At 43.3% G+C, this 25,245-nt stretch overlaps 2 protein-coding genes across 8 annotated transcripts in view; one reads left to right on the forward strand and one right to left on the reverse strand.

Annotated features, from left to right (window-relative positions):
- The first annotated feature begins 20,462 nt into the window (after window positions 1–20,462).
- On the forward strand, window positions 20,463–23,541 carry LOC110533637 (mitochondrial import inner membrane translocase subunit Tim22). Of its 2 annotated transcripts, none has more exons than XM_021618042.2 (4): window positions 20,463–20,751; window positions 21,078–21,274; window positions 22,116–22,188; window positions 22,295–23,541. In XM_021618042.2, exons 1-4 carry the CDS (start codon window positions 20,493–20,495, stop codon window positions 22,369–22,371), a joined length of 606 nt encoding a protein of 201 aa, XP_021473717.1. In that variant the 5' UTR covers window positions 20,463–20,492; the 3' UTR covers window positions 22,372–23,541. The 2 variants fall into 2 exon arrangements, with proteins under 2 accessions (XP_021473717.1, XP_021473718.1); XM_021618043.2 differs by having other exon boundaries at window positions 22,116–22,206; window positions 22,295–22,581.
- The window catches only part of LOC110533635 (active breakpoint cluster region-related protein), a 248,837-nt gene continuing 246,953 nt past the window's right edge, over window positions 23,362–25,245 (reverse strand). For 4 of the 6 annotated variants that reach the window (XM_036990050.1, XM_036990049.1, XM_036990054.1 and 1 more), the window contains one exon: window positions 23,362–25,066. In XM_036990050.1, coding sequence (XP_036845945.1) covers window positions 24,977–25,066 — 90 coding nt within the window. In that variant the 3' untranslated portion in view covers window positions 23,362–24,976. The remainder of the gene's footprint in view (window positions 25,067–25,245) is intronic. The other 2 variants (XM_036990052.1, XM_036990053.1) reach the window with 1 other exon arrangement.

A 25,245-nucleotide genomic window follows, 5' to 3' on the forward strand; every position in this document is an offset into this window, starting at 1 on the left:
GACAAACCATTTCAGTATGGACCTCGCTTTGTGCACGGGGGCATTGTCATGCTGAAACAGGAAAGGGCCTTACCTAAACTGTTGCCACAAAGTTGGAAGCACAGAATCGTTTGTATGTTGTAGCGTTAAGATTTCCCTTCACTGGAACTAAGGGGCCTAGCCCAAACCATGGAAAACAGCCCCAGACCATTATTCCTCCTCCACCAAACTTTACAGTTATCACTATGCATTCGGACAGGTAGCGTTCTCCTGGCATACGCCAAACCCAGATTTGTCCGTTGGACTGCTAGATGGTAAAACGTGATTCATCACTCCAGAGAATGCGTTTCCAATGCTCCAGAGTCCAATGATGGCGAACTTTACCCCACTCCAGCCAACGCTTGGCATTGCGCATGGTGATCTTAGTCCTGTGGGCAGCTGCTCAGCCATGGAAACCCATTTCATGAAGCTCCAGACGAACAGTTCTTGTGCTGAAGTTGCTTCCAGAGACAGTTTGTGTTGCAACCGACGACAGATGATTTTTACACATTACAGCACTCCGCAGTTCCGTTCTGTGAGCTTGTGTGGCCTACCACTTCACGGCTGAGCCATTGTTGCTCCTAGACATTCCCACTTCACAATAACAGCACTTACAGTTGACCGAGGCAGCTCTAGCAGGGCAGACGTTTGACAAACTGACTTGTTGGAAAGGTGGCATCCTATGACAGTGCCACGTTGAAAGTCACTGAGCTCTTCAGTAAGGTTATTCTGCTGCCAATGTTTGTCTATGGAGATTGCATGGCTGTGTGGTCGACTTTATACACCTGTCAGCAATGGGTGTGGCTGAAATAGCTCAATCCACTCATTTGAAGGTGTGTCCACATACATTTGTGTATCAAAAGCAAAGAGAGTGCAGTGACTTATGCTACATATTGATGGCTGGGGCCCTTCCAATGGTAAAACTTTTAAAAGAGTGCAGGCTGAGTTAGCTACCAAAGCGAGGTGGAGGCGGGCGCTTCACCGGGCCGAGGGAGAGTCAGGAAAACCAAATAGCTACACTACTGGTCAAAAGTTTTAGAACACCTACTCATTCAAGGGTTTTTACTATTTTCTACATTGTAATAATAGTGAAGACATCAAAACTATGAAATAACACATATAGAATCATGTAGTAACCAAAAAAGTGTTAAACTTTGGCGAAATGACGGTTGGAAAAAAAAACCTCTTTTTGCTTTGTCAGTATAGGGTATTGTGTGTAGATTGATGAGGAAACTTTTAAAAAAATCAATTTTAGAATAAAGCTGTAATGTAACAAAATGTGTCAATGGGTCTGAATACTTTCCGAAGGCACTGTAAGTAGAGAATTTTGATAATGAAAAGACTCCAATAGGTATTTTATTTATCTTCTATTTAGGCCTACAGCGATAGCCATTTCGCTTTCCAAACAGTTTTCCGTGACAGTATTTTTTTTATATCGCGATTTGCCTGGCTGGGTCTCCACTTTTCACTAACTATTGTGTTTCGTGGGTCATTATTTTCTGTTTTCTCTTGTGTGTCTGCACCAGCCGGTACTGTTTTCGGTCGTTTCTCTTTGGTATTTTTGTTATTCCCGTGTTCATTTTAAATAAATATGGACACATACCACGCTACACCTTGGTCCTCACCTTCTTCCACCAACAACGGCCGTTACAGAATCACCCACCACCAAAGGACCAAGCAGCGTGGTAAGGAGCAGCGCTATCTGGAGGAGGTTACAACATGGGACAAAATAGAGAGGTGGTCGGTCGACCCAGGGAGAGTGCCGGAGCCCGCCTGGGATTCTCTGGAACAATGTGAGGAGGGATACCGGAGAATGGAGTTGGCACGGCGGTCAAGGAAGCCTGAGAGGCAGCCCCAAAAATGTATTGGGGGGAGCACACGGAGAGTGTGGCGAAGTCAGGTAGGAGACCTGTGCCAACTCCCCGTGCTTACCGTGGAGAGAGAGGGACCGGGCAGGCACCGTGTTATGCCGTGAGGCGCACGGTGTCCCCGGTGCGCAGGCATAGCCCGGTGCGATACATAACAGCGCCTCGTATTGGCTGGGCTAGAGTGGGCATCGAGCCAGGTGCCATGAAGCCGGCTCAGCGCATCTGGTCTCCAGAGCGTCTCCTCGGGCCGGGGTACATGGCACCAGCCTTACGCATGGGCGGCAGGGTAGCCTAGTGGTTAGAGCATTGGACTAGTAACCGGAAGGTTGCAAGTTCACACCCCCGAGCTGACAAGGTACAAATCTGTCGTTCTGCCCCTGAACAGGCAGTTAACCCACTGTTCCTAGGCTGTCATTGAAAATAAGAATTTGTTCTTAACTGACTTGCCTAGTTAAATAAAGGTAAAATAAATAAAAAATAAATGGTGTCCCCGGTTCGCCAGCACAGCCCAGTGCGGGCTATTCCACCTCGCTGCACTGGCCTGGCTACGGGGCGCATTCAACCAGGTAAGGTTGGGCAGGCGCGGTGCTCGAGAGCTCCAGTGCGCCTTCACGGTCCGGTCTATCCGGTGCCACCTCCACGCACCAGCACTCCGGTGGCAGCCCCCCGCACCAGGCTGTCTCTCCGTCTCCTCCCTACAGGTGCTCCCCCCTGTCCAGCGCTGCCAGAGTCTCCCGTCTGTCCTGAGCTGCCAGAGTCTCCCGTCTGTCCTGAGCTGCCAGAGTCTCCCGTCTGTCCTGAGCTGCCAGAGTCTCCCGTCTGTCCTGAGCTGCCAGAGTCTCCCGTCTGTCCTGAGCTGCCAGAATCGCCCGTCTGTCCTGAGCTGCCAGAGTCTCCCGGCTGTCCTGAGCTGCCAGAGTCTCCCGGCCGTCCTGAGCTACCAGAGTCTCCCGTCTGTCCTGAGCTGCCAGAGCCGCCCGTCTGTCCTGAGCTGCCAGAGTCTCCCGTTTAAATAAATATGGACACATACCACGCTGCACCTTGGTCCCCACCTTCTTCCACAACGGCCGTTACACAGGCAATATTAACTAAGGAAATTGTGTCACTTCTCTTGCGTTCATTGCACGCAGAGTCAGGGTTTATGCAACAGTTTGGGCTGCCTGTCTCGTTGTGAACTAGTTTTCCAGAATTTTACATGATGACATATGACATAACATTGAAGGTTGTGCAATGTAACAGCAATATTTAGACTTATGGATGCCACCCATTAGATAAAATACGGAATGGTTGAAAGAATAAACGTTTTGTTTTCTAAATGATAGTTTCCGGACATGACCATATGAATGATCTAAGGCTCATATTTCTGTGTGTTATTATATTATAATTAAGTTTATGATTTGATAGAGCAGTCTGACTGAGCGGTGGTAGGCAGCAGCATGCTTGTAAGCATTCATTCAAACAGCACTTTCCTGCGTTTGCCAGCTGCTCTTCGCTGTGCTTCAAGCATTGGCCTGTTTATGACTTCAAGCCTATCAACTCCCGAGATTAGGCTGGCAATACTAAAGTACCTATTAGAACATCCAACAGTCAAAGGTATCTGAAATACAAATGGTATAGAGAGAAATAGTCCTATAATAACTACAACCTAAAACTTCTTACCTGGGAATATTGAAGACTCATGTTAAAAGGAACCACCAGCTTTCATTGATTCTCATGTTCTGAGCAAGGAACTTAAACGTTAGCTTTTTCACATGGCACACATTGCACTTTTACTATCTTCTCCAACACTTTGTTTTTGCATTATTTAAACCAAATTGAACATGTTTCATTATTTATTTGAGACTACATTTATTTTATTGATGCATTATATTAAGTTAAAATAAAAGTGTTTATTGTTCATTCAGTATTGTTGTAATTATCATTATTACAAATATATATATATATAAATAAAAAATTGTCCGATTAATCGGTATTGGCTTTTTTTGGTCCTCCAATAATCGGTATCGGTGTTGAAAAATCAGAATCGGTCGACCCCTATTCCCAATGTCAAACCAGTTGGAGAACGTTTCTAGAATATGACCAACATTTTAATTAAATGTAAGGGCTTCCTGAGTGGCACAGTGATCTAAGGCACTGCATCGTGCTAGCTGTGCTAGCAGTGCTAGCTGTGCCACTATAGATTCTGGGTTTGAGTCCAGGCTCTGTCGCAGTCGGTTGCGGCCGGCTGCAATTGGTCCAGCGTCGTCTGGGTTAGGGGAGGGTTTGGCCGGCAGGGATGTCCTTGTCCCATCGCGCTCTAGCAACTCCTGTGGCTGGCCATGCGCAGTGCACGCTGACACGGTCACCAGGTGTACGGTGTTTTCGCCAACATATTGGTGCGGCTGGCTTCTGGGTTAAGTGGGCATTGTGTCAAGAAGCAGTACAGCTTGGTTGGGTTGTGTTTAGGAGGAAGCACAGCTCTCGACCTTCGCCTCTCCCGAGTCTGTACGGGAGTTGCAGCGATGAGACAAGACTGTAAATACCACGAAAATGTAACCATGTTTGACATTTTAGGAAACGTTTCATTAAAGGTGCAATATGCGGAAATCACTCCGCCATTTCCAGATTGCTAAAATTCGAATAGTTTGCCTAATTTCAGTTTATGCGACAAAACAAGAGAATCATTGTACCATTTAAACCATTGTGAAATATATTTTCAAGAACCAAAAATATTGTATTTTCATTGTAGTTCTAGGTGAATTTGGTCAGGTCGCCCAAAAAGTTTGCTATTTCAGCTTTAAAGTAATGAAAGACCAAGAAAATAACATTATTTTGTCAAGTTCCTTAAATGTTCTGAGAACGTTCCAAAGCCAAGCAACTATCCTGCACCATTCCCAAAAAGTTGTGCGAAGGTTGTATGCTAAATAACCATAGGATAACCACACTCTTACCAAGCTCTAAGAAACATTTGGTTCTCAGAACATTATGTGCTAGCTGGGTGATTTTCAGTAGCATTCCACACAGTTAGTGAGGCTGTCAGTGTCCAAGTATGCAGTCTGTTTCCTGCACATACCAGCATCTCAAAACCGACCTGCGGGAAAAGGCTTGGAGGAGAGTCAGGCCTGCACATCCTCACTATGTCAATGTATTAATCCTCACAGTGAGATTGTTGGATATTGTCACATTGAATATTGAGAAATTAATACATTTTCTCTGACTGTTTGCAATGCTGTGTTCATAGATTGCAATGGCAATGCTTGCTGGGTATGTTCACCAAAAGAGTTAGACTGATTGACAGCTAATAGAAACATAAAATATTTGTTATTTTCACATGAACACTGTTAATCCAAATGACTATCAGTAACTACACCTTATCTACCTACTGGTGACAGCATGGAGAAGACTTATTAGATGACAGATCAGGACTGCCCTTAACCCATACCTCTGTTTGTTTCATACACTACCATACAGGACACTTGCAAGACTTGCTAGACAAACTGCACTCAGAAGCACACAAGGACCTCTCAATGAAAGTCTAGCAAAATTTGAGAGGTGTAACTGTTCCCCACCAGTCTAAAAGTACCAGCCAAACCAGCGCCTGTCCGAACTACCCTCTGCCCAGTCCAACTCCCCTTATCTTTGCAATTAGAGCCTCCCTGCATCTTACTGCAGCAAAGGACGTGCCAGTCCAATGGTATGCAGACCAGGCCTACCCTCCTGGGCATTGATAACTCAGCGATTGTTCCTTTCAAATGGTACTGCCTTGTGTACTGTGTGTGTGTGTGTGTGTGTGTGTGTGTGTGTGTGTGTGTGTGTGTGTGTGTGTGTGTGTGTGTGTGTGTGTGCATGCACATGTTTATGTGTGTGTCTAGAATCGATTGCTTTATAATACATATTGTCAGGGTTTGCTCTTTCAGCCAGTAGTGTCAGAAGAACTAGTGTGTGTGTGTGTGTGTGTGTGTGTGTGTGTGTGTGTGTGTGTGTGTGTGAGGAGAGAAGGGATGACGATAGCAATTTCCTTAAACTCCTCATGATGAGAGGAGAAAATAGCACTCATTAAGTTTCTAGGGATTCTATATAGTACAGGGAGAGTGGTACAGGCCTAATTTGACTGTAGTGGTTATTTACGGATAGATGGCAATCAATCAGTCCGAACAAGAGCCAAAACACACAAAGCAGAATCTGCCAGTGCAAACACAACTGCCACAACATTTAGCTAAATGTAATTTAGCTAATAAAGTACATTACAAGTGTCGCTGTGTACGTCTCTTTAGCCTGGTCCCAGATCTGTTTGTGCTGTTTTTGCAGGAGTTGGCTATAGAGCACATACAGATCTGGGACCAGGCTAGCTGATAATGGATCCGGTGTCAGGGACTATCAGCCTGTGATTCCCCTGACAACTTGGCCTCGGTCCAGCCAGGAGCCTCTCCCTAGACTCACATCCAAAACGGCATGGTGGGTAATACCTGGGACTCCCTGCTCTAGTCTACACCACTCGCCACATGAATCAGGAGTGTAAGAATGCACTTAATTGAATCAACCTGGGGTTCATGCGCAATGCCGCCGGGGGTAATATTTAATAATAATAATACTTTTTTTTTTTTTTTTTTTACAAAATATTCACATTTTCAAGCAGTCCATTTATATTTTCCAACGGGGCTATACATTTCGGCAAGTTTTTTTTCTCACCTGAGTATCCTCGTTTCACTGCCAACAATACAATTAAACCATTTGGTGTTCTGCGAAATAACAACAAAATGGCAAATACAGGTACTGTAGCCTAGTCAAATATTTAACAGCCAATCACATTAACCGTTACTCTCGCGGGTATTCCACTAACGGTCCATATGTACCCAGGAAAGCACCAAACAACAGACAGGGAAGTTGGACCATCGAAGAGGCTCAAATATGATGAGAACTACATTTATTTGGGGATCACTTATGTTGGGCGTAGTGCCTTTCTCCAGTCACAGTGTGTTATATGTGTAAAAGTACTATCTCACAACTCGATGAAACCTTCACTCTTGCTCAGACATTTAGAAACAAATCATGCAACTTTGAAAAATAAGCCACGGGAGTTTTGGGAGCGAGAATTAAGACAACTTTCAAGTTTTACATTTTAATTTTTTTATTTCACCTTTATTTAACTAGGTAGGCTAGTTGAGAACAAGTCCTCATTTACAACTGCGACCTGGCCAAGATAAAGCAAAGCAGTGTGACACAAACAACACAGAGATACACATGGAATAAACAAACATACAGTCAATAACACAACAGAGAAAAAAAGTATATATATACAGTGTGTGGAAATGAGGTAAGATAAGGGAGGTAAGGCAATAAATAGGCCATAGTGGCAAAATATTTACAATTTAGCAATTAAACACTGGAGTGATAGATCCTCATCCTTAACCTCCTCAGATTATCCGTGCAGAAAAGTATTGAAAAAAAAGACTCCGGATTCCAGGCACTCTCAGTGGCCAACGTACGAAAGTCCACCACGTAGTCTGCCACACTACGGGAGTTTTGACGTAAGTCAAGCAGTTTGCTGGCCGCCTTTCTCCCGGATACTCAAAAACTTCTCACCTCTGCCATGAATTCCTCCAAATGCCTGCAAATGGCAGATTGTTGTTCCCAAACTGCCGTAGACCAGGAGAGTGCCCTTCCCGACATTAGGGCAATTATATACGCTATCTTTGATCGGTCTGAAGAAAATGAAGATGGCCGTAGCTCAAAAATAAGCGAGCACTGAGAAAGAAAACCCCGGCAGGCACCAGGATTCCCCGAATATCGCTCTGGAGGTGGTAAGCGGGGTTCATGGGGAGTCGGGAAAGGCTGTACCAACTCACCACAGATAGAGGGAAAAAAATACTGGGTGATTGGAGTTTTTCCAGAGGTGGCAGGCAGTCTGAGTTAACTCCCTGATTTGCTCCATAATAGCTTTTAACGCATGGTCGTGGCATTCTGTCAAGGAACAGCCCTTCCAAAAGGCCCTGTAGCAACTCCTGATGTCTCCCAATGGTGGCTCCCTGCAGGGAGACAGCTAGGCGGAGCTGGTCCAAGTCTGTCTGGTCTGTAATGGCCAGTTCGTACTATAAAGGCACAAGGCGAGACCCAAATGCAGACACAGGAGGCAGATGGTTGGAGTCTTACAATGTTTATTAATCCAAAGGGGTAGGAAAGAGAATGGCCATGGACAGGCAAAAAGGTCAAAAGCAGATCAGAGTCCAGGAGGTACAGAGTGGCAAACAGGATCATTGTCAAGGCAGGCAGAATGGTCCGACAGGCGGGTACAAATTCCAGAAACAGGCAAGGGTCAAAACTGGGAGGACTAGAAAAATAAGAATGCAAAAAGCAGGAGAATGGGAAAACCGCTGGTTGACTTGGAAACATACAAGACGAACTGGCGATTAATACACTGGGGAGACACAGCGATTAATACACTGGGGAAAACAAGCGACACCTGGAGGGGGTGGAGACAATAACGAGGACAGGTGAAACTTATCAGGGTGTGATATATAGTCTAACTGGCTGGGGTAGGCCTAGCCTATATAATGGGAAACAAATCACAGTTCTACATTCCATTATTCTTTTTTTGATAGTACTCAATAAAGGAAGAAAATAACTTTAAATAAAGTGTCCTTCCTCTCCCAGTTATGCAAGAGTCATTTGTACAGTGGGCATAGATAATTATACCCCTTGTTTTTCTCATGGCAAACCATCCAAGAAATATAAATAGCTAGAAGAAATAGAGTGCATTTGGAAAGTATTCAGACCCCTTGACTTTTTACACATTTGTTACATCACAGCCGTATTCTAAAATGGATTCAATAGTTTTTTCCCCCTGATCAATCTACACACAATACCCAATAATGGGTAACTGTTTATTTAGCCATTTTAGCAATTTTAGCAATAACATTTTAGCAATAAAAAACAATAAAAAAAATAAAATAATATTACATTTACATAAGTATTCAGACCCTTTGCTATGAGACTCGAAATTGAGCTCAGGTACATCCTGTTTCCATTGATCATCCTTGAGATGTTTCTACAACTTGATTAGAGTCCACCTGTGGTAAATTCAATTGATTTGACATGATTTGGAAGGGCACAAACCTGTCAATATAATGGTGACAGAGTTCCAGAAGGACAACCATCTCTGCAGCACTCCACCAATCAGGCCTTTATGGTAGAGTGGCCAGACAGAAGCCACTCTTCAGTAAAAGGCATATGACAGCCCACTTGGAGTTTTCCAAAAGGAACCTAATGACTCTCAGACCATGAGAAACAAAATTCTCTGATTGAACACTTTGGCCTGAATGCCAAGTGTTACATTTGGAGGAAACCTGGCACCATACCTGCGGTGAAGCATGGTGGTGGCAGTGTCATACTGTGGGGATGTTTTTCAGCGGCAGGGACTGGGAGACTAGTCAGGATTGAGGTAAAGATGAACGGAGAAAAGAACATAGATATCCGTGATGAAAACCCGGTCCAGAGCGCTCAGGACCACAGACTGGGGCGAAGGTTCACCTTCCAACAGGACAACGACCCTAAGCAGCTAAGCACCCCACAGCTAAGACAACGCAGGAGTGGCTACAGGACAAGTCTCTGAATGTCCTTGAGTGGCCCAGCCAGAGCCCGTACTTGAACCAGATCGAACATCTCTGGAGAGACCTGAAAATAGCTGTGCAGCGACACAGTCCCTAAATACACGTGTGCCAAGCTTGTAGCGCCATACCAAAGAAGACTCGAGTCCGTAATTGCTGCCAAAGGTGCTTCAACAAAGTACTGAGTAAAGGGTCTGTATACTTATGTAAATTTGATATTTCTGTTTATTATTTTTAATACATTTGCAAAAATGACAAAAAATCTGTTTTTGCTTTGTTATTATGGGGTATGTGTGTAGATTGATGAGGGAAAAAAACTATTTAATCCCTTTTAGAATAACGCTGTAACGTAACAAAATGTGGAAAAAGTCAAGCGGTCTTAATACTTTCCGAATGCAATGTATTTGGCCGATAGCTGCGCTCAGAACACAGTGTCCTAAAACCTGGGAGGAGGGTGGGGGGAGGACGGAGCACTGAAGTGTGAGACATATGTGGGGAGAGGAGATGCAGGGGGTATTGACTGGAGTGTCCTGGCTGTCCACCCGCGTCATCATTATACTGTTACAGTCCGACGCTAAGGGTGGCCTTATTTCAAAAGGGATTTCAAGTTCTCTGCTGTATAGTTTCTGTTCCAAAAATTCGAGATTCAGGAATGTGCACTAGTATCGCTGTCCTCGATTCACCTAGCCTAATTTTTGGTATGCGACTGTAAGCTATATTTTTTTTGCACAGCTTTACCAATGTTTGTGCATGTGTACATGTGCAATGTGCATAGTGGGTGTGTGATGTAAAGTGGGGAGATGGATGAGGGGAAGATCTGTTGGTGTCAACTTTTCCATCTGCAGCAGGCAAGCATCCATGCAGGCAGGCAGTTCTAGAGGCAAACACTGCAGTGCTATAGGGGGTGTGCTCACTGCACATCTCTGTACACACTGACAGAATACAATAATATTGCAAACACAATACATCAATAAAAATTCAGGGCACACACACAGCAGAGACTCTGTCTCTGTCAGTGGTTCCCAAACTTTTTATAGTCCCGTACCCCTTTAAACATTCAACCTCCAGCTCGTGGGAAGTGACAAAGAGCTCTTATAGGACCAGGGCACAAATAATAATAATAATCAATCATTTTGCTCTTTATTTAGCCATCTTACATATAAAACTTCATTTGTTAATCGAAAATTGTGAATAACTCACCACAGGCTAATGAGAAGGGTGTGCTTGAAAATATGCACATAAGTCTGCAATGTTGTGTTGTATTGGAGAGTCTCAGTTTTAAATCATTTTCCACACACAGTCTGTGCCTGTATTTAATTTTCATGCTAGTGAGGGCCAAGAATCCACTCTCACATAGGTATGTGATTGCAAAGAGAATCAGTGTCTTAACAGCGCGATTTGCCAAGGCAGGATACTCTGAGCTCAGCCCAATCCCGAAATCTGGCAGTGGCTTTTCATTAAATACAATTTTCACAGAACCACTTGTTGCAATTTTGATGAGGCTCTCTTGTTCAGATATCGGTAAGTGGACTGGAGGCAGGGCATGAAAGGGATAACGAATCCAGTTGTTTGTGTTGTCCATTTAGGGAAAGTATCTGCTCAATTGCGCACTCAACTCACTCAGGTGCTTCGCTATATCACATTTGACATTGTTCGTAAGCTTGAGTTCATTTGCACACAAAAAAATCATATAATGATGCAAAGACCTGTGTGTAGTCCTTGTTAATGCAGACAGAGAAGAGCTCCAACTTCTTAGTCATAGGCTCAGTTTTGTCCCGCACATTGAATATAGTTGCGGAGAGTCCCTGTAATCCTAGATTCAGATCATTCAGGTGAAAAAAAATATCACCCAGATCGGCCAGTCGTGTGAGAAACTCATCATCATGCAAGCAGTCAGACAGGTGAAAATTATGGTCAGTAAAGAAAACTTTTTAAGCTTGTCTCTCTATTAAAACAAACGTGTCAATACTTTGCCCCTTGATAACCAGCACACTTCTGTATGTTGTAAAGGCATTACATGGTCGCTGCCCATATCATTGTATAGTGCAGAAAATACATGAGAGTTCAGGGGTCTTGCTTTAGCAAAGTTAACTATTTTCACCTGCAGTGTTCAAAACATCTTTCAAGCTGTCAGGCATTCCTCTTGTGGATGCTGCAGTGTACCCAAGTGCTTGCACGCGCACTACCACTCCACTATGTCTCCCTGTCATGGCTTTTGCGCCATCAGTACAGATACCAACACCTCTTGACCACCAAAGTCCATTTGATGTCACAAAGCTGTCCAGTACTTTAAAAACATCCTCTCTTGTTGTCTTGGTTTCCAGTGGTTTGCAGAAAAGGATGTCTTCCTTAATAATTGACCCCCCATAAACGTAACGGACATGTACCAGGAGCTGTGCCAGGCATGTTGACTCATCTAGATGTAACGCATAGAATTCACTAGCTTGTATGCGAAGCAATAATTGTTTCAAAACATCTCCTGTCATGTCACTGATGCGGGCCTTTTCCCCCAGCATTGTCCCAGCCATATCCACGGCAGCAGGAAGAATTAAGTCCTCCACAATAGTATGGGGTTTGCCTGTCATACCCACTCAGTAGCTCACCATATAAGACACTTCTAGCCCCTTCTTATTCATGGTATCTGTTGCTTTTATACATGTCTTACTACTTGAGAACTCGTGCTGCTAGGTGACCGAAACTGTGACATGTGTAACACCTCGGCCATTCTACAATCTAAGCTTGATGCCCTCAATCTCACACAAATGATCAATGAACCTACCAGGTACAACCCCAAAACCGTAAACACGGGCACCCTCATAGATATCATCCTAACCAACTTGCCCTCTAAATACACCTCTGCTGTTTTCAACCAAGATCTCAGCGATCACTGCCTCATTGCCTGCATCCGTAATGGGTCAGCGGTGAAACGACCTCCACTCATCACTATCAAACGCTCCCTGAAACGCTTCAGCGACCAGGCCTTTCTAATCGACCTGGCCCGGGTATCCTGGAAGGATATCGACCTCATCCCGTCAGTAGAGGATGCCTGCTTATTTTTTTAAATGCCTTCCTCACAATCTTAAATAAGCATGCCCCATTCAAGAAATTTAGATCCAGGAACAGATATAGCCCTTGGTTCTCTCCAGACCTGACTGCTCTTAACCAACACAAAAACATCCTGTGGCGTTCTGCATTACCATCGATCAGCCCCCGTGAAATGCAACTTTTTAGAGAAGTTAGAAACCAATATCCACAGGCAGTTAGAAAAGCCAAGGCTAGCTTTTTCAAGCAGAAATTTGCTTCCTGCAACACAAACTCAAAAAAGTTATGGGCCATTGTAAAGTCCATGGAGAAAAAGAGCACCTCCTCCCAGCTGCCCACTGCACTGAGGATAGGAAACTGTCACCACCGATAAATCCACTATGATTGAGAATTTCAAGAAGCATTTTTCAACGGCTGGCCATGCTTTCCACCTGGCCACCCCTACCCCGGTCAACAGCACTGTACTCCCCACAGCAACTCGCCCAAGCCTTCCCCATTTCTCCTTCTCCCAAATCCAGTCAGCTGATGTTCTGAAAGAGCTGCAAAATCTGGACCCCTACAAATCAGCCGGGCTAGACAATCTGGACCCTTTCTTTCTAAAATTATCTGCCAAATTGTTGCAACCCCCTATTACTAGCCTGTTCAACCTATATTTCGTGTCATCTGAGATTCTCAAAGATTGGAAACTCTTGACCCAAACTGCTACAGACCTATATCTATCCTACCCTGCCTTTTTAAGGTCTTCGAAAGCCAAGTTAACAAACAGATCACCGACCATTTTGAATCCCACCGTACCTTCTCCGCTATGCAATCTGGTTTCAGAGCTGGTCATGGGTGCACCTCAGCCACGCTCAAGGTTCTAAACGATATCTTAACCACCATCGATAAGAAACAATACTGTGCAGCTGTATTCATTGACCTGGCCAAGGCTTTCGACTCTGTCAATCACCACATCCTCATCGGCAGACTCAACAGCCTTGGTTTCTCAAATAATTGCCTCGCCTGGTTCACCAACTACTTCTCCGACAAAGTTCAGTGTGTCAAATCTGAGGGCCTGTTGTCCGGGCCTCTGGCACTCTCTATGGGGGTGCCACAGGGTTCAATTCTTGGGCCAACTCTCTTCTCTGTATATGTCAATGATGTCGCTCTTGCAGCTGGTGAGTCTCTGATCCACCTCTACGCAGACGACACCATTCTGTATACTTCTGGCCCTTCTTTGGACACTGTGTTAACAACCCTCCAGACGAGCTTCAATGCCATACAACTCTCCTTCCGTGGCCTCTAACTGCTCTTAAATACAAGTAAAACTAAATGCACGCTCTTCAACCAATCGCTACCTGCCCGCCCGCCCAGCATCACTACTCTGGACGGTTCTGACTTAGAATACGTGGACAACTACAAATACCTAGGTGTCTGGTTAGACTGTAAACTCTCCTTCCAGACTCACATACAACATCTCCAATCCAAAGTTAAATCTAGAATTGGCTTCCTATTTCGAGCCAAAGCATCCTTCACTCATGCTGCCAAACATACTCTCGTAAAACGGACCATCTTACCAATCCTTGACTTTGGTGATGTAATTTACAAAATAGCCTCCAACACCCTACTCAACAAATTGAATGCAGTCTATCACAGTGCCATCTGTTTTGTCACCAAAGCCCCATATACTACCCACCACTGCGACCTGTACTCTCTCGTTGGATGGCCCTCGCTTCATACTCGTCACCAAACCCACTGGTTCCAGGTTATCTACAAGACCCTACTAGGTAAAGTCCCGCCTTATCTCTGCTCGCTGGTCACCATAGCTGCACCCACCCGTAGCACGCGTTCCAGCAGGTATATCTCACTTGTCACCCCCAAAGCCAATTCCTCCTTTGGCCGCCTCTCCTTCCAGTTCTCTGCTGCCAATGACTGGAACGAACAACAAAAATCTCTGAAACTGGAAACACTTATCTCCCTCACTAGCTTTAAGCACCAGCTGTCAGAGCAGCTCACAGATCACTGCACCTGTACATAGCCCATCTATAAATAGCCCAAACAACTACCTCTTCCCTTACTGTATTTATTTATTTTGCTCCTTTGCACCCCAGTATTTCTACTTTGCACTCTCATCTACTGTCAAATCTACCATTCTAGTGTTTTAATTGCTATAATGTATTTACTTCGCCAACATGGCCTATTTATTGCCTTTACCCCCATATCTCACCTGCATATTTAGCTAAAATAAATCCAGGTTAGCAGGCAATATTAACCAGGTGAAATTGTGTCACTTCTCTTGCGTTCATTGCACGCAGAATCAGGGTATACGCAACAGTTTGGGCCGCCTGGCTCGTTGCGAACTAATTTGCCAGAATTTTACGTAATTATGACATAACATTGAAGGTTGTGCAATGTAACAGGAATATTTAGCCTTAGGGATGCCACCCGTTAGATAAAATACGGAACGGTTCCGTATTTCACTGAAAGAATAAACGTTTTGTTTTCTAAATTATAGTTTCCGGATATGACCATATGAATGATCTAAGGCTCGTATTTCTGTGTGTTATTATGTTATAATTAAGTCTTGATTTTGATAGAGCAACTGACTGAGCGATGGTAGGCACCAGCAGGCTCGTAAGCATTCATTCAAACAGCACTTTCGTGCGTTTTGCCAGCAGCTCTTCGCTGTGCTTCAAGCATTGCGCTGATTATGACTTCAAGCCTATCAACTCCCGAGATTAGGCTGGTGTAACCGATGTGAAATGGCTAGCTAGTTAGAGGGGTGCGCGCTAATAGCGTTTCAAACGACACTCGCTCTGAGACTTGGAGTAGTTGTTCCCCTTGCTCTGCATGGGTAACGCTGCTTCGAGGGTGGCTGTTGTCGATGTGCTCCTGGTTCGAGCCCAGGTAGGAGCGAGGAGAGGGACGGAAGCTATACGGTTACACTGGCAATACTAAAGTGACTATAAGAACATCCAATAGTCAAAGGTATATGAAATACAAATCGTATAGAGAGAAATAGTCCTATAATTCCTATAATAACAACAACCTAAAACTTCTTACCTGGGAATATTGAGGACTCATGTTAAAAGGAACCACCAGCTTTCATATGTTCTCATGTTCTGAGCAAGGAACTTAAACGTTAGCTTTCTTACATGGCACATATTGCACTTTTACTTTCTTCTCCAACACTTTGTTTTTGCATTATTTAAACCAAATTGAACATATTTCATTATTTCTTTGAGGCTAAATTGATTTTATTGATGTATTATATTAAGTTCAAATAAGTATTCAGTATTGTTGTAATTGTCACATATATATATTTTTTAAATCGGCCGATTAATCGGTATCGTTTTTTTTTGGTCCTCCAAAAATTGGTATCGGCGTTGAAAAATCATAATCGGTTAACATCTAGTTTACATACACTCAATTAGTATTTGGTAGCATTGCCTTTAAATTGCTTATCTTGGGTCAAATGTTTTGGATAGCCTTCCACAAACTTCCCACAATAAATTGGGTGAATTTTGGCCCATTCTTCCTGACAGAGCTGGTGTAACTGAGTCAGGTTTGTAGGCCTCCTTGCTCGCACAAGCTTTTTTTCAGTTCTGCCCACAAATTATGGGATTGAGGTCAAGGCTTTGTGATAGCCACTGCAATACCTTGACTTTGTTGTCCTTAAGCCATTTTGCCACAACTTTGGATGTATGCTTGGGGTCATTGTCAATTTGGAAGACCCATTTGCAACCAAGCTTGAACATGTCTTGAGATGTTGCTTCAATATATCCACGTAATTTTCCTGCCTCAAGATGCCATCTATTTTGTGAAGTGTACCAGTCCCTCCTGCAGCAAAGCACCCCCACAACATGATGCTGCCACCCCCGTGCTTCACCGTTAGGATGGTGTTCTTCGGCATGCAAGCCTCCCCCTTTTTCCTCCAAACATAACGATGGTCATTATGGCCAAACAGTTCTATTTTTGTTTCATCAGATCAGAGGACATTTCTCCAAAAAGTACGATCTTTGTCCCTGTGTGCAGTTTTTATGGCGGTTTTGAAGCAGTGGCTTGTTCCTTGCTGAGCGGCCTTTCAGGTTATGTCGATGTAGGACTCGTGATTCCCGTGGTGTTTATACTTGCGTACTGTTGTTTGTACAAATTAACGTGATACCTTCAGGGATTTGGAAATTGCTCCCAAGGATGAACCAGACTTGTGGAGGTCAACATTTTTTTTCTGAGGTCTTGGCTGATTTCTTTTGATTTTCCCATGATGTCAAGCAAAAAGGCACTGAGTTTGAAGGTAGGCCTTGAAATACATCCACAGGTACACCTCCAATTGACTCAAATCTGTCCACGACCATTCTCTTGCCTACCCCTTTGGATAGATAGCCATTGTAAGACTCCAACCATCTGCCTCCTGTGTCTGCACTTGGGTCTCGCCTTGTGCCTTGATACTATAACTAATCGGCGGTGTGAATGACACATGACATGAATGACGCAGTGCTTGTTTACCTCTTGAAAACATTTAATGTAAAAAAATACACATCTTAAAGGGAACAGTCTGAATTTAGGGGAGTCTAGGGTCTAGACTAGCTTTCCCCTAGGTAGGCTACTTTTCTCATTATAACACGCAGTAAACCAAGACCAAAATAGCAGCAGTTTACAAGTTTAAACCTAAGCATCGTTTTGAGACCGTCGTTTGACTAAGCCTGAAGGCTGTGACTGTGTAGTTTATAGGCAGATAAATGTAATAGGGCTGCAACTGATTATGGCACAGCCAGTACAGCACACAGTAGCTCAGTCATAACAACATTGACCATAAGGAATCACTAAGGGATCTATTAAAGAAATAAACAGCAAACTTTCACAGATGACGAGACTAACTACAACAAAGCCTTAACAACGCCTAAGCTACACGTATAGCTCTAATAAGGAACACATGGCAGGCTGATCGTGTGAAAAATACTGTAGCCGTACGCAACAGTAGCATGTGGAGGGTTTCAAATACAGTCAATGTATCCACTAAGGACATATCAACATAGTTGAGCACAGTAATTACACATTTGTAAAATGTCACACATTATGTGTGACCTATACGTGTTAAAATGCCAACAGAAAATATATAATTACATCGTTACGTATGACATAGGCTAATTCTTATATTGATTATCTACTAATAGCGTAAGCAGTTAGACAATATAGGCTACGCAATGGGAATATGTCAGCTTGGGAGAGCTAACCTATTTTAGTAGGCAGGTGGTTGCTTTTCTCTGTCACCAAATTTACAGGTGGAGGCAGCAGACAGAAACAACACCCTGTTGAACTTCAAACAGAGACACACAAATTAGCAAAGGCACCAGAGCTCTCTTATTCACAATGGGAAGAGGTCCAGTGTGAATAATTCCACCCTGTCTCCAAAAAATGACATGACAGATGTCTTCGGTTGACTCAGCTTTACCATCACAGAAGTATAACTGCAGCATTCTCTAATTGTAAAATATGTGGCCCTGAAGATGTCGACTCGAGCTGACCATACATTTTTTAAACATTTTTTAAACTAAAAAAAAGAACCACGAGCTGAGGGTACTGCGGCTGTCATGAGACAAACCCCTTGTCGTTGATCAACACCAAAACGTCAGCCACTGTGAACTACAGTATTGCTAGCCAACTGGTCGTCATAACGACTCTCTCACAGCCTCACAAAATATATGTGAAACGTGTATGACGAAATGGTAAAAACGGTTGACATTATCATTGTTGGTTCAAAACATGTTATTTTCGACAAAAAAGGCAAAATAATGTAAATGTTTCCCTCACCTCACCTGCTCTTTTTAACTCTGCCGCTAGCGCGCTCGCTGCTGCTGATGATGAGGTGATGTGACGATGACGCTCGTGTGTGGATATATGCAGCGTTCAATACTACTCGGAACTAGGAAACTCGGAAAGGTCTGACTTGCTGATTCGTAGAACGCGGCACGTGTATAAATGAGCAAATCGGAATCGTTAGCGTTTCCTAGTTCTGACTAGCACTTAAACACGGCAGTAGAACTGCGCCTGCATGTAGAGCGCACGAGTTTGGTGCAGTATCTGCATCAATGATGGGGTAGTGGTTTTTAAATAGTGTGTTCGTTGATGAAAATATACTGTAATGAAACAGCAGGGAGCAGGTCTCGAACCCTCGACCTTTGAGCCCGAGGTCCGGCGCGCTATCGACTGTACAATACGCAACATGTAAAGCGTCGGTCATGTTTGATGAGCTGAAATAAAAAATCCCAGAAATGTTCCAGACTCATATGTGTTTACATCCCTGTTAGTCAGAGTTTCTCCATTGTCAAGATAATCCATCCACTTGACAGGTGTGGCATATCAAGAAATTGATTAAACAACATGATCATTAAAAATGTGCGCCACTCTAAAATGTGAAGTTTTGTCACACAACACAATACCACAGATGCCTCAAGTTTTGTGGGAGTGTGCAATTGGCATGCTGACTGCAGGAAAGTCCACTAGACTTGTTGCCAGAGTATTTAATGTTTATTTCTCTACCATAAGCCACCTCCAACGTCGTTTTTAGAGAATTTGGCAGTACGTCCAACTGGCCTCACACCCGGAGAACACGTGTATGGCGTTGTGTGGGAGAGCGGTTTGCTTATGTCAATGTTGTGAACAGAGTGCCCCATGGTGGCGGTGGGGTTATGGTATAGGCAGGCATAAGTTATGGACAATGAACACAATTACATTTTATCGATGGCAATTTGAATCCACAGAGATACCGTCCACAGAGATACCGTGACAAGATCCTGAGGCCCATTGTCATCTGCCACTATCACCTCATGTTTCAACATGATAATGCACAGCCCCAAGTCGCAAGGATCTGTACACAATTCCTGGAAGCTGAAAATGTCCCAGTTCTTCCATGGTCTGCATACTAACCTGACATGTCACCCATTGAGCATGTTTGGGATGCTCTGGCTCGACATGTACGAACAGCGTGTTCCAGCTCCCGTCAATACCCAGCAACTTCGCACAGCCTTTGAAGAGAAGTGAGACAACATTCCACAGGCCACAATCAACAGCATGATCAACTCTATGCATGAGGCAAATCGTGGTCACACTAGATACTGACTGGTTTTTCAATCCAAGACCCTACTTTTTATTAAGGTATCTGTGACCAACAGATGCATATCTGTTTGACCAGTCGTGAAATCCATAGATTAGAGTCTAATAAATGTATTTCCTTCAACTTATTTCCTTATGACCTGTAACTGTAAAATCTTTGAAATTGTTGCATTTTTATATTTTTGTTCAGTGTATGACAAACATTTTATTAAATTGACACTCTCCTCATCTTTTTCTTGCAGAGTTAAAATAAAAAATTGGGGAGGCCAGTAGCCTAGTGGTTAGAGTGTTGGCCCAGTAACCAGAGAGTTGTTAGATCAAATCCCTGAGCTGACAAGGTAAAAATGTTGTCCTGAACAAGGCAGTTAACCTACTGTTCCTAGGCTGTCATTGTAACTAAGAATTTGTTATTAACTGACTTGCCTAGGTTAAAAAAAAAAAAATTCAACTGTCAATGTATATATAGTGAGAAGTGCTGTGCCAATATTGATCTAAGATGATATGGCTGATGCAGGGATTTCATGTTTATGACTGGAATCTGGACATATTTAATATAGCATTTATTAAAACAGTGAATGTGGATTGATTGGGAGAGGATATGCTCAAGGTCAATTACATCTCCAGCAATTGTTTTAGTCGAATCTGCTAATACAGATAAGAAGACTCCGGTGCACTTCACTTGCATGCTAAAGCAAGTAGAAAAGGTTATTTCCTATAAATTGAAAAACATTTTCTAAAATAATAAAACTGAATGTTCTATGTTAATTCCTGAACGTAATAGTTTTTTCACAAGGAAGTAATATAGTTAACCTCAAACTGCCATACATTTGTCGAATCTACCGTTTTCAAATAAGGTCTTTCTTGAATTGACCAGCCGTTCACAAACATCATGGCGACGACCGTGAATAATGGAAATGTCCCTGTGTCGGACACACAATCCTCAACCTCGGCTGATCCACGCTATGAAGGTTCAACATTCCAGTACAGCATGCTCCTGGAGCACCTAATCGGGGAGAAGAGGCCGATTAAAGATTTGAATCCAACCGTTATGGGAGGTCTTCCCAATCCCATGAAAACCGACGACCAGAAGATGATCGAACGGGGAATGGAGAGCTGTGCCTTCAAGGCGGTGTTGGCATGTGTTGGAGGTTAGCTAGTTTTTTACTATTGTCGACGATATTACAATTGCAACTTGCTTGGTGCATTTCTTTTTCAGGGGTGTTGCTGCCTGACATAACGATCCCATGGTGACCGTTGATTGCAGCTAGCTACAGCAGTTTCTCTCCATGCAAGAGGCCAACCACTTATAATGTACACAGTTGTTCCAAATTATGTATCTTTATTGTGTTGGTATCTTACTGATGATATGAGCCCTTGACGTCTCTCTGTGATGTTGTTAATTTTCACTATAACATTACTATGCCCATATTTGCTGTAGCTAACACAATCTTGTGACACTGTGTTTTCCCCACAGGGTTTGTTCTTGGGGGAGCGTTTGGTGTGTTCACGGCTGGCATAGATACCAATGTGGGATTTGACCCCAAAGACCCCATGAGAACACCTACTGCCAGAGAAGTCCTTAAAGACATGGGCCAGAGGGGAATGTCCTACGCCAAAAACTTTGCAGTCATTGGAGCAATGTTCTCCTGCACAGAGTGCATCATTGAATCGGTAGGTTGTCTGACGTTTTTTTTTCTGCTTGAAAACATCAGAAAATAATATTGTAATGAAATTGGCAGGGAGCAGGTCTCGAACCCTCGATCTTCTATCCCATAGTCCAGCGCGCTATCGACTGTGCCGCAAAAGCATGCTCCAGTGGCAGAATCGATATCCATGCTTATTAACCCAGGGTCATTACACTCCTTTCAAAGAGCACGTCCTCGCGCTAGCTTGCGACTCAACGTCTTATAGGAATGCACTCACCGGCCAAGCACACGCACTGTCGTGGATGCAAGGTTCGATCACTTCTGACACCAACGTAATGTGAGGATGCAAGGTCCGATCACTTCTGACACCAATGTAATGAAACAGCAGGGAGCAGGCCTCGAACCCTCAACCTTCTAGACCGAAGTCCAGCGCACTATCGACTGTGCCGCAAAAGCATGCTCGAGCGGCAGAGTCAATATCCATGCTTATTAACCCAGGGTCGTAACACTATGCTAACTAAGAGAGTAGCAAAGTGAGAGTAGTCTGATTAGTGGAACTAAAGATATATATTGAAACTTAGCACTAGGTCCGTCCTTATTCTGGCAAATGTGTCAATTCATCCCAAGCATGAGACAGCCTGTAATTTTTTGACAATTTTATTACCTTAACTTTGTGGTTACATAATATTATGTTCCACAAATCACAACGTTAATCTTCTAGGCTAATGGCTGATGAAATTCATACCGTGATTATGTAATCATTGTTTTGAAAAATACCAAAGAGAATTTGAAAACTCTGGAACTAGTACTGTGTATTTGTCATTGGTCTCATACTGCCCCCCTGTGGTCTATATTGTATGTTACAGCACAGGGGAAAGTCAGACTGGAAGAATGCTGTCTACAGTGGTTGTGTTACTGGGGGAGCAATAGGATTTCGTGGTGAGTTAACTACTTAATGTAAGTTCAAATGTCCCATGCATTGATATCACTGACTGATTGTTAAACGATAATTGGTTTTAAGCTGTGATTGTGTCCTTTCTTATAGCTGGGGCGAAGGCTGGAGTGCTGGGATGTGGAGGTTTCGCTGCCTTCTCTGCTGCCATTGAGTACTATCTCCGGTGAAAACCAGGGGGCCTTCGTTACCCCTGTGGAATATGGTTGAGGTGACTGTCCCTCTGGGCCAGTAACAGACTTTATACCTCATGGAAAGAAACACATCCCAGAGAACACTGCTCTGCAGATGGCACATCTGGTCATGAGGATTATTACAGTTGGACAATTCCATCCTGGTCTTCATCAATCAATTACATTTATAAAGCCCTTCTTACATCAGCTGATGTCACAAAGTTCTGTACAGAAACCCTGCCTAAAACAGCAAGAAATGCAGGTATAGAAGCACAGTGGCTAGGAAAAACTCCCTAGAAAGGACAGAACCTAGGAAGAAACCTAGAGGAACCAGGCTATGAGGGGTGGCCAGTCCTCTTCTGGCTGTGCCAGGTGGAGATTATAACATAACATGGCCAAGATGTTCATAGATGACCAGCAGGGTCAAATAATAATAATCACATTGGTTGTAGAGGGTGCAACAGGTCAGCACCTCAGGAGTAAATTACCTTTTGTTGACTGTATCCTGTGCACAGTGATGTCATACTGGCTTTTCTTTTATCGAAGTTAAACTTCGTCATTGAGATGAAACTGTCGGTTTTAGATGAGAGCTGGCTATTCTCTCCTTTAGTTGTGGGTAAAATACAGCCTGGTGACATTAAGTCAAAAGTTTGAGTCCAGGTCAATGGGTGTGTTTGAGTGTTAAGGCTAAAGCAACAAACACTAAATGTGCCATTGTTTATAAAAGGTTTTCTGTGTCAAAATAAACATCTGCATCCTCCAACACCCAAACTGAAACAAACGTGACCAAAAAAATCTACACTGTAAAGTTCATGAGTCAGAAGATTTCTAAGCTCCAGAACGCAAAACACTTTGAAAGGCGACGACTTGACAAAAGTTAGCTGCACTAATGCAACTAATTGTTTTATAGTCTCGGACTCAAACAGTCTTACTGTAAAAGCAACATTTACAGAATCCATCCAATTTATAGTTAACTGAAACAAGTCACCGGTGTAAATTGTTTATTTAAAGTCATTAAGCAATGCATTACATGACTGGACGTGCCCACCCAGATAAGATCTACAGATGTTGAAAATTCATTAATGGTGAATAATATGAACTCAGCGTTGTGGGTTCGATGTGTCATTTAATTGCAGGACTGGTTATCAATTAAAACACAAACCACTGCTAATTGCTCCTGTAGTTTTGTATTCATTTTTCAATTCTAATGATTTGTTTGGTAACTGCATGCTTAGTAGATTCAGAATACCTAAGATTGCAGTGCAAAAAAAATTAGTTTGGACAGTACGGATAAAATTATAATACATGAATGTCACTTCCCAACTATCACTAGGATGGATGCACCAAACCAAACCAAACAAATAATTACTTGCAATAAAAGTTAGACAACTTCATTTTGGTACACTTATTTTACTAAAAAGAAGTTTACATCAACATTTTTCCTTGTTAATACAGTATACTCATTGTTCTCAAAGGAAGTAAAATACATGTTTTCTTTTAAATCTTATTTAAAATATCAAATAGGACTCATCTAACAGTGCTTATTTTAAGATATGTCTCAGGCCTGATAGCAGAAAGGTTGGATTTGTACAGCATTGATGGAGATTGCTGGTGCAACACACTAGCAGTGACAACCTACCTTTGTCACCCAGCCTGATATGATTGACAAGCTGAACATGCAATGAGGGCATTACACTACAAACATCATCCCATAGATTATAACTGGTGTCATTGGACACTCAGAACAGGCTTGCAATGTAATGATGAAAAAAAAGCAAATGTTAAAAAATGTGTTTACATTTTTCCATAACCCTCATCTCACAGGTTGATGATATCTCTTTAAAGAGTGGTTCAGAATAAACTCAGATTTTACACTGTTGCTGTACAGCTCAGCCAACCTTGGCTGTGAATAAGAATAAGCTAAGAAAAAACTTCAAACAGACTCCGTTGCGCAATTCTCTAATTGTACTGGACTGTACAGGCACACGTAATATATTTATTTATAAATAATAGGGGCAAATTTGGCCAAGACTCAGACAGAGGGAGGGCTGTGCTCTCTTGTCTTTGCACATGGAGAGAAAATCTGACAGTGACCATTTACTGGCGGCTTGCAAGCTCAGTCCTCAGCTCCTTGCTCTAACGCTCCCACGCGGTTCTACATACACACAGAGCCCTCCTCCACCACATGCACAAAGCCAGATAGGAACTATTGAACAAATAATATTTATAAAATATGTAAATGCAAGTTTTCTTGGAATGCCTCTGGAGAAAAAAAAAGAGAGAAATGGAGTCAGTAACAAACCAGACCCTGACCTTTAACCCCTCACTGATAGAGGTCCCAGAATGGTGGCTGTCTGTGGGGTTACTGTGGGCCAGAGGTCTGCTGCTCCCTCCACACCTGCACTTCACCAGATGGATGTACTACACACTAACATGACACTAGAAGACGTGACTATGGGATCCAGGGGGAGCACCATGTCTCCTCTTCCCTCACGTCTGACTCCATCTCTTCTCCCTCCCTTGTCCAGTTTTAAAAGGGAGCTGGGTGGTATGGGGGTGGGGGGACTTGCTGTTGAGTCTTTCTCTCTGGACCCCCAAGGGATTAAACGTCAGTGGAAAAGTAGAGTGTGTTCCGCTTCAGCTCAGCGAAAGAGATGGGAGGATGCTGCAGGTAGTACAGCAACACCTGGACCTGAGATGGGGAGAGAGAAATAAGGAGCTTGAACCTAAAATCAATTGTGTTTTGTTCAAATACCACTTATCATAGTTCTAACCAAAAAAAGGACTAGGATATGGCGCATTACATAAAGCCATGTGACTACACATTCTGTACATGACTCAGTATGTGACGAAGCATCTCTCCATGATATC

The sequence above is a fragment of the Oncorhynchus mykiss genome, chromosome 10 (genome assembly GCF_013265735.2).
Source record: "Oncorhynchus mykiss isolate Arlee chromosome 10, USDA_OmykA_1.1, whole genome shotgun sequence".
Classification (NCBI taxonomy): domain Eukaryota; kingdom Metazoa; phylum Chordata; class Actinopteri; order Salmoniformes; family Salmonidae; genus Oncorhynchus; species Oncorhynchus mykiss.